The sequence below is a fragment of the Ictidomys tridecemlineatus genome, chromosome 2 (genome assembly GCF_052094955.1).
Source record: "Ictidomys tridecemlineatus isolate mIctTri1 chromosome 2, mIctTri1.hap1, whole genome shotgun sequence".
NCBI classification, from domain to species: Eukaryota; Metazoa; Chordata; class Mammalia; order Rodentia; family Sciuridae; genus Ictidomys; species Ictidomys tridecemlineatus.
Window position 1 is genome coordinate 223,925,676 of NC_135478.1, and position 16,740 is coordinate 223,942,415.

At 46.2% G+C, this 16,740-nt stretch overlaps 1 protein-coding gene across 1 annotated transcript in view; it reads left to right on the plus strand.

The window, feature by feature from the left end:
• Nucleotides 1–16,740, plus strand: part of Cntnap2 (contactin associated protein 2) — a 1,898,037-nt gene that overhangs the window by 1,689,488 nt on the left and 191,809 nt on the right. Inside the window, exon 17 of the mRNA XM_005326627.5 lies at nucleotides 2,805–3,023. Within this exon, the coding sequence (XP_005326684.2) occupies nucleotides 2,805–3,023 (219 nt within the window). The remainder of the gene's footprint in view (nucleotides 1–2,804; nucleotides 3,024–16,740) is intronic.

Consider the following 16,740-nt stretch of genomic DNA (forward strand, 5'->3'; position numbering starts at 1 on the left):
CTTCTGCCAGCATCATGAAAAACTGACCAGCTAACGCGTTAGCATGAAAGTAGGGTAAAGTTGGACCCATCCCCGTTCTTGACACTACTGGAAAGGCAACAATTCGCGCCTGCCTCAGTGTCGATTCCAAGGAGCCATGCTCTAGACACCCACTTCTCAAATGCTTATTTCTGGAAATGAGAATATCTTCAGTGTTTAAGAAGTTCCTTCCTACGGGCAGAAACAGGGCAGTGCTTTGGTCTCCAAGTGGGGACACGTCAAGAGAGGAGAGTGTCATTGGATCTGTGTCTCCCCAGCTGCCTCCCTTTATTCGCTCACTGACTCTCTCTGTAATTATCTCTTTTAAAATGTCAGTCGCTCTCACCCAGAAGACCAAGAGCAATCAGCCACAAACTGAACTTTAGAAGCTTTTAAAACACCCTGGCTGTCTGCCAGCGAGATGGGATTTCTCTAAGGCATCCCTCAGCCCTGTCAGGGAAGCTGACATTGAGCGACAGAGAGGGGGAGCCCCTCCCTTCTCTCTCCCCCTGATCTGAGCCCCTTCCCCAGGAGGCAGCGAAGGGCGGAGGGACTGAATACCTCTTGAGCGGAGCCTGTTGGAGGCTCACTGGGTGGAGGTCGTTGCTCCTGGTGGCCCTCGGCCTTGAGTCCCTCTTACGGCACCCTGTGGGGGACGGAGGCCCAAGAAATATGTATGGCTATTAAGGAGACCACGGTCAAGGTGAAGAAATAGGGATCCATCGTGCCCGACCGAGAAAAGTGTGGCTGTTCTCTAATCACCTCTGGCGCTCAGAATCTCTCCAGATGGTGACACTTGAAAGCAACTGGACAAAGATTCATCATAGCAAAGGGACAGTAGCAGAGGAAATGAGGCCAGCATTTATCTCCTCAAGTCAAACCTTGGGGTTGAGCTCAATTTATCCCTAAATGCTACGTCCCTGGTGATGGTTGATGCCTTTCAAATGAAGCCGTCTTCCCCACGCGGCTCAGGAAGCCTCCCTCTCCTGCTGTCCTGACCGCTTGCGTTTTTAAATGCATCTGCAGAGATACAGCGCCGTGGGAACAGAAGAGATTCCATCCTAAAGCCAAGCTTTTTTCCCCTGGATCATGGCAAATCTCTGGAGAATGATCACTCAGTCTGTGGGTCACTCTGCCGACTCCCTGAGTCCTGTTCATAGTTCCACAGACCCCACCATGGAGGTCCCTGGCCTGCACATTAAATCCTGTCCCAGTGACCCCCTGAGGGCAGGGGCCCCTAATTTGGATGAGATGTTTCACTGGAGTGTATATGGAGTCACCACAAAGTCTTAAAACTAAAGTTCTCTTTCTAATGACATGAAGGATCAAAATTCCTGGGTACAATTAGGTTGATTAAATTGAGTCCTGTGTCGAATATGCCTGTAGCTCAATAAAGTTAATGCAACTTTCAGAGAGGCCCGGCACAGAGGCCGGGAACAGCCCAGGTCCTGAGAGAATCCGGCCCACTGTGGTTTTTAAATTAGAAGTTTGATTGCTTGCGACACCATCTCAAAATGGTACCAGCCCAAAGAAACTGAATTTTCCATTAGCCGTGGAAAAAAAAAATGACAGATATTTAATTAAACCACTTAGAGATTAGGCAAAGGCTTATTGATGGAGAGAGGGCTGGATATCTTTATAAGCGAAGTCAGGAAATTGGCTGGTGTGCCACATCTTTAAAGTTGATATGAATTCACAGAGCCTTGAGCGGTCCGGGATGTGTCTCCTGCTCCAGCAGGAAGCTGCCCCTCCTGCCAACCCCCAGAAAAATATAAACTTTGAAAACCTGTTTATAAAGCACTCGGTGGTCACTGAGGAACATCACACCAAACTTAAAGTGTGAAATAAAGAAGCTGTTTTAATTAAAGTTGACAAAGCAACCACCAAATCCATCCAGCTCTTGCTAGGAGGTGATTTACTGCAGAGGCAGGTTGGCTTGTACATCTTTGGAAGAAAGAACTTTGTGGTCAGTGCTGGAGGGCAGGTCACGGGAAGGATCCAGCATCCCAGATGGAAACCAGCCAAGGTCTGCAAAGCAGGAAGCAGCAAGGCTCCGTGCTGCAGGAATGCTGTGCAGCCTCTGGGACAGCCACGGCTGGTCCCAAAGGGGCGCAGGTCACCTTTGTTGCTTGGTAATTCATACATCCATGGCTTTCAAAGATGGATAAAATAAACTTTTGTAAATTCCCCCAAAGAGGTAGTTCTGCACTCCAGCTCCCTTTGAACATCCTCCGGGGAGCTTTTTGGAAATGCTGGTGTCTATTCCAAACCAACTGAGTCGGACTGTCTGGACCCAGGGATTCCAAAAAACTCTTCAGGTACCTGCAAAGGGATGCCGTCAGAGCTGTGGAAGAGGACAGTTGTAAAAAGAATCAAAGGGTCTCAAGCTCTAAATTCTGACAAACCTGGGCTCAGGTCCTGACTAAGTCACTAATCTAAGTCACTCAATGTCTGTGTCTCAGGTTCTTTAACTGGAAAGAGTCACTGGTGGTAACTTCTTAGAAAGCTCCTGAAGGTTGAGTAGGGAAACAAGCGTCTGCATGGCACATAGAGGTCCCCCCAAAGGAATTGATTTCCTCCCCGTTAGCAATGCATCGATGCTTACCTCCCTCAAATGATTCTGCTGTGGATGTGCATGATGGGTACACACGGTGGTGGGATTCACTTTGTAGCCAGTGCCCAGAGGAGATGATTTTTGTCTCCCTGCTTTGTTCTCTGAAGAACCTCTGCTGCTTGGTAGCTGGGAGAATATACTCACGGGGCTTCCACACTTTCTGCTCCTGCAGCTGCCACAGAGGTGTCCTTCTCATTCGATGTTGGAAATGGGCCAGTGGAGATTGTAGTGAGGTCGCCCTCCCCTCTCAACGATGACCAGTGGCACCGGGTCACTGCAGAGAGGAACGTCAAGCAAGCCAGTCTCCAGGTGGACCGGCTGCCCCAGCAGATCCGCAAGGCCCCAACGGAAGGCCACACCCGCCTGGAGCTCTACAGCCAGCTGTTCGTTGGTGAGTACCTGAAGGCCAATCGGGACTTCCCTGTTGGTTTTAAGAAACTTCACCATGAGAAAAAAAAATTCTGAAGGGGGTTTTGATAGAGATCCTTCCAAAATAAGTTTCTGGTCCTCTTGTCTTTTCTTAGGCAGAATAGAAAGAGAACTCTCAGGAGACCTGGATTTGACGTCACCCCTACTTTCTGGATTCAGGGTCCTCAGCCACCACATCAGAGTGTGAACTGAGATGTCCCTTGGGCCCTCTGATGTCTGCGATTTTAGATTTGTGGTTTTAGACTGTGTAAAGTTATTTGATTATTTAGGGCACTTACAACTGGGAGAAAGGAAGGAAGGAAGGAAGGGAGGGATAGAAGAAGGAGGAAGGGGAGGGGGAATGGGTTCTCTAAGTTCAAGTTTGCTTGAAACAGTGAGTAAGGGGAGAGGGGGAGCAAAGGAAGGAGCAAAAAAGGTAATGGACGAAGTTTAGATTTTCTGAAGTGACCACTAGCAATCGTTCTTGTCTCTGCCCATTCTCAAGTTTCTAGGCAGAGAAAGACGGAGACTTGGGCTGACCTGGAGTACCTCCAGGTGGGAAAGAAGCCAGTGCTAATCAGAAAGTTAAACCCAGCTAAAAAAGCCCGTGAAGGAGGTCCAGCCGCTGGTCTTCTTCACCAATGTCATTGTCATTGCTATTGACACATTCCAGGTGAACTTAACATTGCCGCAGAGCAATCTCGATCTCCATGAAGTTTAATTGTTTTGCAGAATATTCATATTTCAGGGAGTTGGCAGCTTTCCTCAATGGTGGATTTGAAGGACTTTGTGGAGGCACGACCTTAGACCCACTCTCTGGGTTTCTGGGGGCTCCTTGATCAGTTCAGCCAACTGCGGCAGGCTCCACCCAGCAAGCTGGCTGTGACCTGGTGCTATTCATATTCATCACAGCTGTTACCTGGGCGTCACCCTGATGGTAGAGCCTCACCAAGGGTCAGCTAATGCTAAAGAGGACTAGAGTCCCCACAGTGTCTTTCACAGTTGCTTTGGGATGATCCAAGAACATCAGAAAGTCATTTTTTAAAAGAGATAAAATTGGGTGGCCACTCCTTTCATGTGTTGAGGGTAAACTACAGAACGAAAGTGTCCGCTGATGAGCTTTGAAAAGGAGACCGACCTGTTAACAAGCCCGTCCACCAGAGGCCATGAAGAGAGTTACGGGTTTTTAAATAAAATAGTCTGCAGCCTCACTGGGAACTCACCTCTTTTCCAAATCCTTCCATCAAATAGCGATCTCAGAATCCATCTGCTAAATATCAGGCCCATTGGTTCCTGCTAAGCACGATGAGCAAATTTCACTTCATCAGTGTCTGCCCACCTTACCTAGAGCAAGTTTATTCCTAAATTCTGCTAATCCCAAACATGCCGGGCCTATTCTACTTGGGTTTCCTTATACTGGGTGACTCTACTTGGCCCAATTTCCCATTTTTCTCACCTTGGCCCCAGATGCAGATATCCAACATGAGTTTTATCAGTTTGCACCCACACCTGAAAGGGGTCTGAAAGAATTTTGGAGACCTAGTCAGGCTGTCAGATGAAAAGGGAAAGAGCATTTATGGTGGTCTGGAAAGGGAGGTTGATTCATTTAAAGAAAATGACATATGGGCAGAGCAGAACAGAGAGTGAAATCAGAATTCACAGAAAAATGAAATGTGAGGGACAGGCAGCGAAAGACATCTCAGGGACAATGAAGAGAACCAGAAAGAGCCAAGGAAGGAAAGAGGAGAAGGTAATGTCACAGGAGGAAAGGGCTTTGTGGAAAAGGTAATAGCAAGGCTATCAACTGCCACGAGTTTTAAAAAAAAAAAAAAAAACCATAAAGAGGATTCTGCAGTGGGCTCAGGTTGAGTCAGCGACTTCTCTTCACCTGATAATAAAAGGTGGTCTCGCGTTCCAGTTTCTAATTTCCTGTGATCTCAGAAGCAGAGGCCTGGAGCGCATCTCTCAGACACAAGCTAGTTGAGCCCATCTGAGAAATTTGGTTCTGCAGCAGAAGAACAATACTGTTCTGCATCAGGCTAAGTGCAGGCGAGCATCAATTTTGGATAAAACAAGTTCAAGTTCAACAGCTGCGAATCCCAAAGCCAGTTCTCCCACAATCATTCAGTAAGATGCAGGCAACCCATGGACTGGTTTCAGTTCAGCTCTGGTAAAAACATTTCCCTGACCAAGTTACCCCTACTTCCTCCCTGAGCCTCTTTCCTATCTGTCCAGTAAAGCAGTTGGACCAGCTGCTCCCCAATTCCTTCTAACTTTAGGCCTTTACGATGAGGTGCGTAGTGACTGTTAAGACCTGGGCAGCCAGGGTGCAGACCTTCCCACAGGGTCGCAGGCTTAACCAAATGGGCTTCAGATGCCACCTGGGCCATTTGCCAACTTGAAGACCACTGATAAATCACTTACTGTTTCTTTATTTAATTAGAACACATTTGTCTCTGAATTAAATGAGCTACTCCAGGTAAATCACTCAGGAGAGCACCCAGCACTAGATATGAGCTCCTTCTTTTTATCATCCTGTCCTTCTCACCCCCTTTGTTTTTCCGCCATGTAACTTTCGAACACCTTCTAAAGAAACGTCTTTCAACGGGCTCGTCTCTTGCTCCTCAGAAAGATGTGAGATACACACACACACACACACACACACACACACACACACACAATGGAATATTACTCAGCCATAAATAAGAATGAACTTATGTCATTTGCTGGTTAATGGAGGGATTAAAGACTATCATACTAAGTGAAATAAGCTAATCCCAAAAAATCAAAGGCCAAATGTCCTGCCCAATTTGTGGAAACTAACCCAAAACAAGGGAGGTTGGGAAAGGCAATGATAGAAATCCACTGGATTAGACAAGGGAAACAAAGGGAAGGGAAGAGGTTTGGGAATAGAAAATACAGTAGAAATAATCTGTCACAAGTTTCCTAGGCATAACCATGGTAACTCCACATCATGTACCACCGCAAGAGCGGGATCCTAAGTAGCATACGTTATACTCTATGTATATATAATCTGCTAGGATACATTCTACTTGATTTATAACTAAAAAGAACAATCACACACAAAAAAATGAGTCCATCCAAAAAGGTCACCCTAGGGCACCATCAGCAGCCCAGCTGTGGCAGTGTTGCTCACAAGCTCCCTCTGGTTCTAGAGAAGGGGGGCTTTGAAGGACCTGATGCTGAAGCACTCTGAAAGCGGTTCCTGGCCCGATACACGGAGTGGATGTGGGGGTGCCCAGTCTCCGCCACTTTCTGCGTCAGCAAGGCCAGACTCACATGCCCTTTTCCAAAGTAACTGAAAAAATAGAGAAGATAGAGCTGTCACTCTACATCTAAAATATAATTAGAAGTTGTCATTCAGAAAGGGCCAGCACAGGTCATTTGGAAGTAATAAGCTAGTTACGATTCTGTTCTAGTAGAAAATTAACAAGGAAATCTAAAATTTACAAGGCACCCAGGAGGGAAAAAGCAGTTGCTGGTGTTTGTTTGAAAACCACAGGAAACTTCTTCCTGCTTTTGATCCAAATGGGCCTCTAGCTCATGAGGAGCTCTGGTCTGGCCTGGCAGAGGCACTTGTGGCACATGGTGGCAGGAACTCTCAGCCAGCCAGGCCGAAGTCCTCCAGGGCAGCCGTGGCCAGATCCCTCAGGTGGTGGGAGAACTACAGACATGCTCCTGGTCATTGTCAGTCTGAGGGACTCCAGGCTGGCCTGAGCCAAAGCTCCCGTTGGCACCAAGCCTTCCCAGGGAGTCTGGAGTCCAGGCAGCTGGGCAGCACTGTGAGGGAGAGGGTGTCCACAGGGACTCACCAGCCGGTGAGCACAGGCCTTAGAAGGGAGCCAAGCAGGCCCGTCAGAGCAGGCTCTGGTTTAGGGGTCCATTTGTAGCCAGCAAGACACAGGCTAGAGTATAAGTCTTCTTGGAAGTCATTCAAGGAGGTCAGAGTTCAGAGACATGGAGGCTGCTTCAGAAAGATATCCTGCTCCTGAGTGTCTCCCTGAGAGGGAGGACACTGGTGACAAGTGTCCAGGGTCCACATACTTGGTGCACCACTTCTGAAATCTCTATGGAGGCAAAAGGAGGAGGTGTCTCTGCTGTGCAGCGTGTAGCTGGAGGAGCCAAAAGTCATTCGGGGTCCTTCAAGCTCTGATGTGACGGGTGCGAAGTCCACTTGGAGATGCAGGGAGGACCACTGTCTTCAGGGTGGCTCAGAGACAGGTGGGGAGGAAGGATGCCACCGCCGCCTCCTCCAACAGCCTGTCTGGTGGGAGACCTTTCTCACCTGAGTGCAGTGGAGTTTGTAGAAGAGCTGAGGTTTATGAAATAGACTTGTGAGTAAACGAAGATTCCATGTGAGGGCCATTCCCTGAGCTGAGCTTGGCTGGCAGTCCCATAAAAGGGCCCGGATTCCTCCACCTTAATAAGACAGCTTGTTTGGTCGGCTGTTCCTCATACCCACGGCATCCAAAATCAAGAACCAGCTGCAATGCCAAGTGATTGGAAGAGCGGAGAGGAAGTCACATTTGTGTGCAAGGGAAAAAAACAGGATCCCAGCCATGAAACGCACCCAAATCTGCACATGAATAAAATGGTCATCCCTCCTGTCTAGGAAGTTCCAATATCCAGGTTTGATCCTCAGCACTGCAAAAGGGAAAAAAAAAAAAAAAGTGTGTGTTTACTCACACACACACACAAAATCCAAATTTCCAAATTGCAGGAATTATAATAGCAAATGTGTGCTTTCCCCCATTTTTTAATGGGTAAATTACAATTATACATAATGGTTGGTCTCATTGTTACATATTCACACATGCACACAATGCAATAATATAATTTGGCCAATATCATTCCCTAGTATTTCCCCCTTTTCTCTCATCCTCCCTCTCCCTGGTCCCTTTCCTCTACTGTAGTGATCTCCCTTCAATTTGCATGACATTCCCTCACCTCTCTTTCTTTTCTTTTTTCCTCTCTAGCTTCCACATATGAGAGAAAGCATGTGACCCTTGACCTTCTGGATTTGGCTTTTTTCACTTAACATAATATTCTTAAGGTCCATCCATTTTCCTGCAAATGGCATCATTTAATTTTTCTTTATGGCCAAATAAAACTCCATTGCATATAGACCATATTTTCCTTTGTCCATTGATGGACACTTGGGCTAGTTCCATAGCTTCGCTATTGTGATTGGGTGTGCATGTGTCACTGTAGCATGATGACTTTAATTCTTTAGGGTAAATCATGAGGAGGGGTATAGCTGGATGAAACTGTGTTTCCATGCCCAGTCTTTTGAGGAACCTCCATACTTACTTCTGTAGAGGTTGTACTAATTTACAGTCCCACCAGCAGTGGAAAAGAGTTCCTTTTCCTCCACATCCTCTCCAGCGTTTATTGTTGTTGGTTGTATACCTGATGGCTGCCATTCTGACTGGTGTGAGATGAAATCTCAGTGTCGTTTTGATGTAATGATGGTGAACATTTTTTCATATCTGCACTGCCATTTGTATTTCTTCTTTTGAGAAATGTGGGTTTGGTTTGTTTGCCCATTTATTAAATGGTTTATTTGTGGGGGGTTTTGCATTTAGGTTTTTTTTTTTTAATTTTTATATAGTCTGCATAGCGATCCTCTGTCAGGGGAGCAGTTAGCAAAGACTTTCTGTGGTTTTCTCCCATTTTCTTTTAACGTGGACTCAGCAGTAAGGATATGAGTGCAGGCTGAGCGGTCCAGGGGAACGCCTCGAGGCCACGTCCCCTATCTAATCCACATAAGACCCTAGGAAGTGGATCCTATGGCTAGTTCCTCTTTCACTTTCACAGGGAAAAAACTGAAGTTAAGATGAGTTAACTCCCCCGAGGTCCTGCATCTAATAGGGAACAAGAAGGGATTTGATCCCAGCTGTTCCAATTTCAGACACTCAACATTTCACTTCTCCAAATTAAATCTGCACTGGGCAACGTTGCGCAGGCCAGGGGGGCGGAGAGACCCGCGCTCAGCCTCACTGTGTGCCTGAGAGCTGTTTTCATTCTGTTCAAGTTCACACAGGAAAGTGTGCAAGAGCAGGGACAGGAGGGTTCCTGGACCACTGGGTCTGTCAATTGGTGTCAATTGAAGGTCAGCTCTCCTCATCTTAAAAGAGGACGTAGTTTTCCAACTTGGAGAGGGAGCCTGGGAAGGGCATTCCCGTCTCCCTGTGGAGACTGGGAGCTGGGAGCTGGGTGCCTCTTCTGTGAGGTTTACATTTCAGAGTGGCTCCAGGTCCCTGAGGAAGACATTCTCAGTTGTAAAACTCCCCCAAAAGGCTTTTGAAAAGATTTACACCTGAAAGGGACAGAGAAAGAAATAGCAATTACTGTACAAGTTTTCTAAAGTAAGTAAGAACAGGAGGTCAGAGGTCCAAATGCCTGTCTGTGGTTAGGCAAGCTGAGGGGAACTTAAGGCCATGTTGGTCCAGGTACACAAGACCCCTTTCCTGGGACGACACCATGGCCAAGGGGCACTTGGAGACACTGTGCTACCTTTAGCTATAGGCTGTGCCGGAAGTTCACAAAACACACAGAAAAGCCCACCCCAGCCAAGATGACAGCAGAGCGCAGTGGGGATGTGCTTTCCTCAGTGAGGGGTCTCTAGGAGGAGAAGGTCATTGACAGGGATGGAGGTCAGGCTGCCATGACATGGGTCAGCCTGGCAGACAGAGGATCACTCCAAACACAAAGGGATGGATCAACAAGAGAATCTCAGGCAGAAGCACTCTTCTCAGGGGATGAGACTCCTCCCTTGATGTGTCTATGATGTGGAAAAAAATATCTTCTTCTTCTTAACTCCTCCCTTCCTTCCTTCTCTTCCTTCTTTTCTTCCTTCCTTTCCTTTCCTCTTAAGAAATAAGCTGTTGAAATCAACATGGATCCCAAGTCTACATCACATTCTTCTGTTCTTCTCCCCAAGTCCCACAGGCCATTCTGAAATTCCCCCTTCCCTTGGATTCCTGGGCAGTGTGCTGCCGTGACCAGCATGGCCAAACGAGCAGGTTCTGGTGAGGGGCAACAGGAGATTAGAAAAAAATAAGGAGTCACACACACATTCAGATCTTGAGGATAAAGCTGGGATTGGGTGGAGTGATGCTTTCTGGTGGAGAAGCAGGTCTAAAGAATTACACCAGCAATCTTTATTATTTATGTCTCATTAATCAGATTAAATACTAGGCAAGCATTATTCTTTGTATTCATGAAAGTTACAGAGTTAGCAACAGTATGCAGCTATTTCCTCAGTTACATTCTACAGTTGCAATGTGCAGAGTTAGGAGCACTGTGCAGCTCTCAAGAAAGTCCATTGTTTAAAGTTACTAATTCCCCGGCAGGTGGAGGAGCAGCAGAACTGGTGAGACATAGTGGTTATCTTAGCAAAGAAGTTCCTTCATTCCCAGGAGCTGTGTGCCTGAGAGCAAGGTCGAAGCTGATAAGATTCTAGCAATAGAGTTTCCCCATGGAGAGCATTGCCATGGCAACCAGGCATCCTACACCTTTGCATAGAAACTTTCCAAGTTACCAAGCCTGCCACAGCCATGAAGTCATCAATCTCAGACACTGGTCTCCCAATCACTGTCACTGCTCTCACAGTATGCTGTCCTGCTTTTCCTGTGTCCTCCTGGGCCACTGCTATAGTCTCCCCTGTGTTCTCCTCCTCTACTTGACCATTAAATGTTGAAAGGCCACAGAGCATCCTCTCTCCTCCATCCACATATTGTCCTGCAAGATCTGGTCCAGCCCAACATCTAATGGCCTCCAATACTGCTTATGCACCAGTAAATCTTCAGGCTTCACTTTTCTCCAGACCCATTCATCCACCTGTCTACCTGGATGTCTAAAGAGCATCTGAGAATAAACATGGCAGGAAAAAAATCTCCATGCCTACCCCAAGCCTTGGTGTCTCCACCAACCTTCCCCAGCTCAGTAAATGACATCAACATTTTTGCTCAACATTTGAAGTTACTCTTAATTTTCCTCTTTACCTTCTTTCTTCTCCATCTCCTACAACCCCACCTCTAAACCATGCCACAAGAGCTACCCACCACCTCAAGTCCCACCCTCGTCAATGCCACTTTGCTTCTTGCTTGGATGACAGTAACCAGCACTCTCCCTGGTCTCTGCTGTCACTGCTCTGCTTGAGCATAACAAAGTTTGTTCCTGCTGCGGAGCATTTGCACTGGGTTCCCTGGCCTGAAATACCTCCCCAGACATCAACAATCCACTTCTTCCTGAGGATCTTATCTCAGCTTCTACCACCTCCTTATGGAGACCTTCCCTGACCATGTAATCTCAGGTAGCCAGGCAGCCACCCATTCCAGTTCTCCTCGGGACGGGTAAAATGTTCATTTACTTGTGTGTCCTCCTACTCGGAGGTAAGCTACCTGACAGCAGAAACTGAGAATAATACGGCCCCACCAACCACTGAGCAGTGCTTTCCCTGTGAACATTTACTGAGTTAACGACTGAATAAATCAATAAATTAAATTGTATAATTTTTGCTATTTCTCTGACTGAATAGATTCAAAATTAGATCATCCCATTTCTAAAGCAAGAAATAAGCATTCTTCAAAATTCTTTTTGTAAAACTTGATGATATTTGCGGTCTTTGGAAATATCTTTTTTTCACCAAGTATCTGAGACTGAAATCAAGCATGACAGAAGAAAAAAAAAAGTCACAGAGAAAAGTGAGAATATTATGAAAGCCACCATTGGATCAGTCTTGACCTTGAATGTAGTTTTCCATCTCCATGATATCAAATTGAGGTCTTGCCTCTTTGGCACTAGCTGAGATATCAGTTGGGAGCCTAATCATAAGTTTCTACCCCAGATGACTGGTCTCTGATTCACTTCCAGATAGGGATAGGAAATGATGTCATGATGAGAAACCATTTGTCATAAGAAAAAAAAATAAATAAATCAAATCATTTGCTAGAGAGAATCTAGTTTAAAAATGATGTCGATAAACTCTACACGAAGCAAAAATGCAAATGCATGCTGGCGTCTGCAGCCTAGAATACCCACTGCTCCCAGCTGTTCACCACCAAGCCGACCAATACTCGTCTTCTGTTCTCAGCCTGACCACTGACCCAGAGCTCTGCCCTGCTGCCCCCTGAGTCAGCTGCTCTCTCTCTTCTCAGCAAAGCTGCCCTAAACCCACCCCACCACAGGCAAGAAGGGCCCTTCTCCACTAACGGCTGCCATTTTCATTTTCTGCCCTTTACTGAGCAAAACTAATTAACTTTTGCAATTACAGCTGTCTGTTTTGCAGTCAGAGTCTTAACATATAAAGAGAATAAAGCAAGTCACAAGCTTTACTCTTTTTGTATATGCTCCCAACATAATGAAATGGACAGTGTTCCTTGGACCTCTTCTAAGCCCTCGACTGGAAGGCAGACTTGAACTGCCTGTTTCCACAGCATCGGAGCTGCTTCCTGGAAGGCAGAGGTCATGAGTGTAGAAACTGTGAAGAGAAACATCTTGAACCTAATATTGGGAGCCAACTTATGGTTCACCTTCTGTCTAAAGTAGCTCATGTGCCACAAGAGCAAAACCTTCAGGGACTCTGGTCTCCCGTGCCAACTTTCTCTTGACATGGGATGGTCTGACCCAGAGGAGGCATGTTAATAGAAAGGCACCAGTTGTGCAATCAATATTTTCCAAAATGTCTAACAAGTTTTTCAAATAATCATGATATTATTTTTTTTTATTCTTCCAATAAGGATTCAACCAAACTTCATGATAATAAGTGGCAAGTATTGCATAGAAAATTATTGTTTGGTAATTAGCGTAAGTGACTCAAATACCCAACAGCTAGGCACCCGCAAGCCCATAGTTCCTCTGCAGTATACTAAGAAAGTGAGAGAGAAGATACCCACTTTCTTTACTTCTGCCTTCAGATAAGCAGGGTTATTTCCCACTAATGCTTCATTCTATCCTTTCTCCTTGCCTGGGCCTCGTTTTTTTCCGAGTCCCCTGGATATGCAGAACTGTGGTCTCTCCTCATTTCACGGTCCTCTTGTCACATCCTGACAGTGTTGTACATTCATTTTAATCTTTCTTTCTTTTTTAACCATTCCCAGTTTCACTTGCTCTATCACGGACACTCACTGGAGTATACTGTATGTTTGCCCGTCTAACCCTCCCTCTACGTTTTTGTTCAAAAAATATGAGTGTTCCTGAACATTTGTAGTATTTTTTTTCCCATCATGCTTTACGTAAATGGTATTGTGCTACAAATCCCATTCTGTTTCTTCAACTTCTCACTAGCCTTATGTTTTCTCTTTGTGTAATTCTGTGAATTCTATTCTGTGCCTATGTTCCATTTTGGGTATGTACTAGGCATCCTTTATCCCATCTCCTAATGATGAATACCTGGGTTTCTCCCAACTCTGCTACTTCAAATCACTCTTCAGTGAGTTTATTTGTGTCCAGAATCACCCAGTCAAAGGTCATGTGAGTTCCAATCTTACTCACTATTGCTCTTGACCTAGCAGTTTCTGAGGGCATATCCCAAACTTTATTCACTGTATGTCTATGAGTGGTCCTTCCAATGGCAGCTTCGTATTGTTCAGGGCATTTCACTGTCAGGCTGTTGGTGAGCCTCTTGATTCACTGTTCCTTTGACCGACATATAATTCCCATCTTTACCCTATAGCGTTCTTCATCTCACAGTTTGTTTCTGCTCTGGGAACTGGTTCACTAGCCTCTTGTTAATATTTGCCTGGTGCTTTTTTGTACAGGCATCTATATTTTTGCCTAAATGTGTCTCTTAGATATCATCTTGCTGAATCGTTTAAAAACCTACTCTGATGATGTCTGTATTTTTATCTGTTGATGGTCACTGTGGTTATTTGGGGGCACATTTCTGCATTTTCGCTTCATTGCGTTCTTTGTTTACTATGTTTGGTGTGTACCCTACTCCCTATCCCCATCTACTTCCCATTGATTAATTGAATATTATTCTGTTGATTGGAAAGCTGGATCTCTACTTTCATTTCCCTGGCCCCTGCCCCTAACTTGTTAAGAGTCCTAGTGCTGGTTTCTTTCCCTATTGTCCACAAAGATGTACCAGTATCCACGCTGTCCTCCTGAGTGAAACAGGAGGCCCAGCACCCACTCCTGTCCCGCCTGTCACCTACAAGCGGCAACGTCTATAGTTCTAACTGTGGAATAGCATGAATATATTTACTCACAATTGCTTACCAAAAAACAGTGGTATTTAAGTTTTTCTTTTTACTGACACTTACTTCCCACACCCTCTAATCTCCTCCTAAATTCCTTTTAATTCAGTTCAACTCCCAGCACTACAAAAGGAAAGAGACTGGCACCAAAGGGACTCCTTCTGGGACCCTGCCGCCGGGGACCGCCTGAGCTGGTTCCCATATTCAAATCAACACTCTGGAGACATTGGGCAGCTGTCTTTTAAAGCCAGCATGCTACTGAGGGGGTTGACATAGGTGAAGTTCCTATTTCTGTCTTTTGTCCCTGAAAGCTTTTAAGAACTTCATTTTTTTTTTATTTAGTTCCCATAACTTTACTAGAAGGCAGGAGTTTGTAACCCTTTGGGGGTCAAGGATCCTTCTGGAAATCTGGGGAAGCCTCCCAGAACAATGTCTTATATGAAGAAAAGAAAATATACACAGTTACAAAAGAAACATAATATAACTGAAATAAAGTCATCGAGACGTTTAAAACATCAAATATTTGATACAGTAGTTTTTCAAACTATGCTTTAAATAACAAGACCTAGTGTGAATCCCACCATAATTTCAGAATAATCAAGAACATAAATTTTTTTTCAATCTACAACTCCAAGGTAACTTGAAAATCCCGTTCGTTTTCCTTGGCGGCAGTATACAAGCACTGCTCCTTATGCTGCTGTGATTTTTCCCTAATTCCTAGCTGAAGGAGATGCTGCAGCTCTTCTAGTAGCTGATGTAAGTAAAGATGGAGGCTTTTCCTTGAAGGTGTTCTGAGTCCTGTGTGGGGACCCCGGGGTACCGGTCTCAGAGCCACAGCTGTGGATGTAGGTGCTGTTTGTTGTGGTTGGCTTTTCCACCCTCTTCAGGATTCCATCCAAAGTCTAACACTGTGTCTTCTGGACAACTCTGCCCTCCTGTTTTTGCAAACAGGCCATTGCTTGCCTTGATGCCACCTTTTCCCGAGGCTACAGTTAGGCAGACGCTGGCATTTCTACTTCCTCCCTCTGTGGTTCTCGGCTTTTCTTCATTTTTTTTAAAACCTCTTTGTCCTTTCCTAGACCCGTTAGGAAGTATTTTGACCCCTTATTCCAACCCACGGAGCTATTCTTCTGCTCTGTTTCTACTCTGCTACTCAACCTGTCCAAAGGAAGCTTTTTTTTCAGCAATTGTAAATTTTCTCATTTCAATGTCTCCAACCACTTCACGTTCACAATAGTTTGTCATCTCTCTGAGTTTTCAGTTTCAGGAAGGTATCATTTTGCTAACTTTGCTGCTACTCCTTTGCGTCAATGGCACCTCTTCTGCACTCCCTGGTCCTGCCTCTGCCAGGGCAGGTGAGGCAGGGTGTGGGCTTCCACAGTGCTCCCTCCACAGTGCTCCCTCCACAGTGCTCCTTGCACAGTGCTCCCTCCACAGTGCTCCTTGCACAGTGCTCCCTCCACAGTGCTCCTTGCACAGTGCTCCCTCCACAGTGCTCCTTGCACAGTGCTCCCTCCACAGTGCTCCTTGCACAGTGCTCCTTCCAAGTGCTCCTTCCACAGTGCTCCTTCCACAGTGCTCTTTCCATAGTGCTCCCTCCACAGTGCTCCTTGCACAGTGCTCCCTCCACAGTGCTTTCTGTCCTCAGGCCTCACCATGGAGGGCCTGAACTGGCTTCTCCCAGTGAGTTGAGGTTGGAAAGAAGTCTCCTGCCTCGGGACACAGAGCCCTGGGGTTGCCGTCCTTCTCAGTCTTTCCTGTGTCCATTCCCAGTCCCTCACCCCTCCACACACTCCACTTCAAGGTGCCTCATTCCTGCTCAGCCAGGGCACTGTCATGTTCTAGTGTTGATTCCTAGGTCACGGACCTATCACCCCGCTGAATCCATCTCTCAGCACCCACGCCCTCATTAGTAACAGTCTCATTCCACACTGAAGCCTCTGTCTCCAAAATCGCCAAATCTAATGGTCTCTTGCGGCTATCTCACTTTCCCTGACTTCCAGGGGGACTCTGACCTTTATAACTTCTCCCTCCTCGAAGTCCTGACCTCGAGACTCCGTGCCATTCTGTTGTCTCGGGCTCTCTGCTGACTTCTTTCTCTTTCCCGTCTCAATCCTTCTGCTCTTGGTCCTCTACCCTCTTGGCATGGAAAGCCCAGGCCTCCACGAGGGCCAGTTATGGGAGCTGTGCCAACTCCTCCCAGATCCACCAGCCCAGCCCTGACCTGGGAACCCATCTGTCAAGACTTGTCTGAAGTTTGGACTCTGGGAGACAAGACCAAGGTGCTAGGCGAAGGCCAGTGCCGGGGATTCTTCACTCTGAATTGAAAGGCACTGGCTACGGGTGTTTAAATAGATACTTCTAAAAACGTAAGAAAGAGGGGGAGACATGGGGCATGTAGGATCAGCAGAAAGATACTTATTTTGCTTCAAATATGAGCAGAATTTCTCAGCAGGGCACACAATATGCAAAATC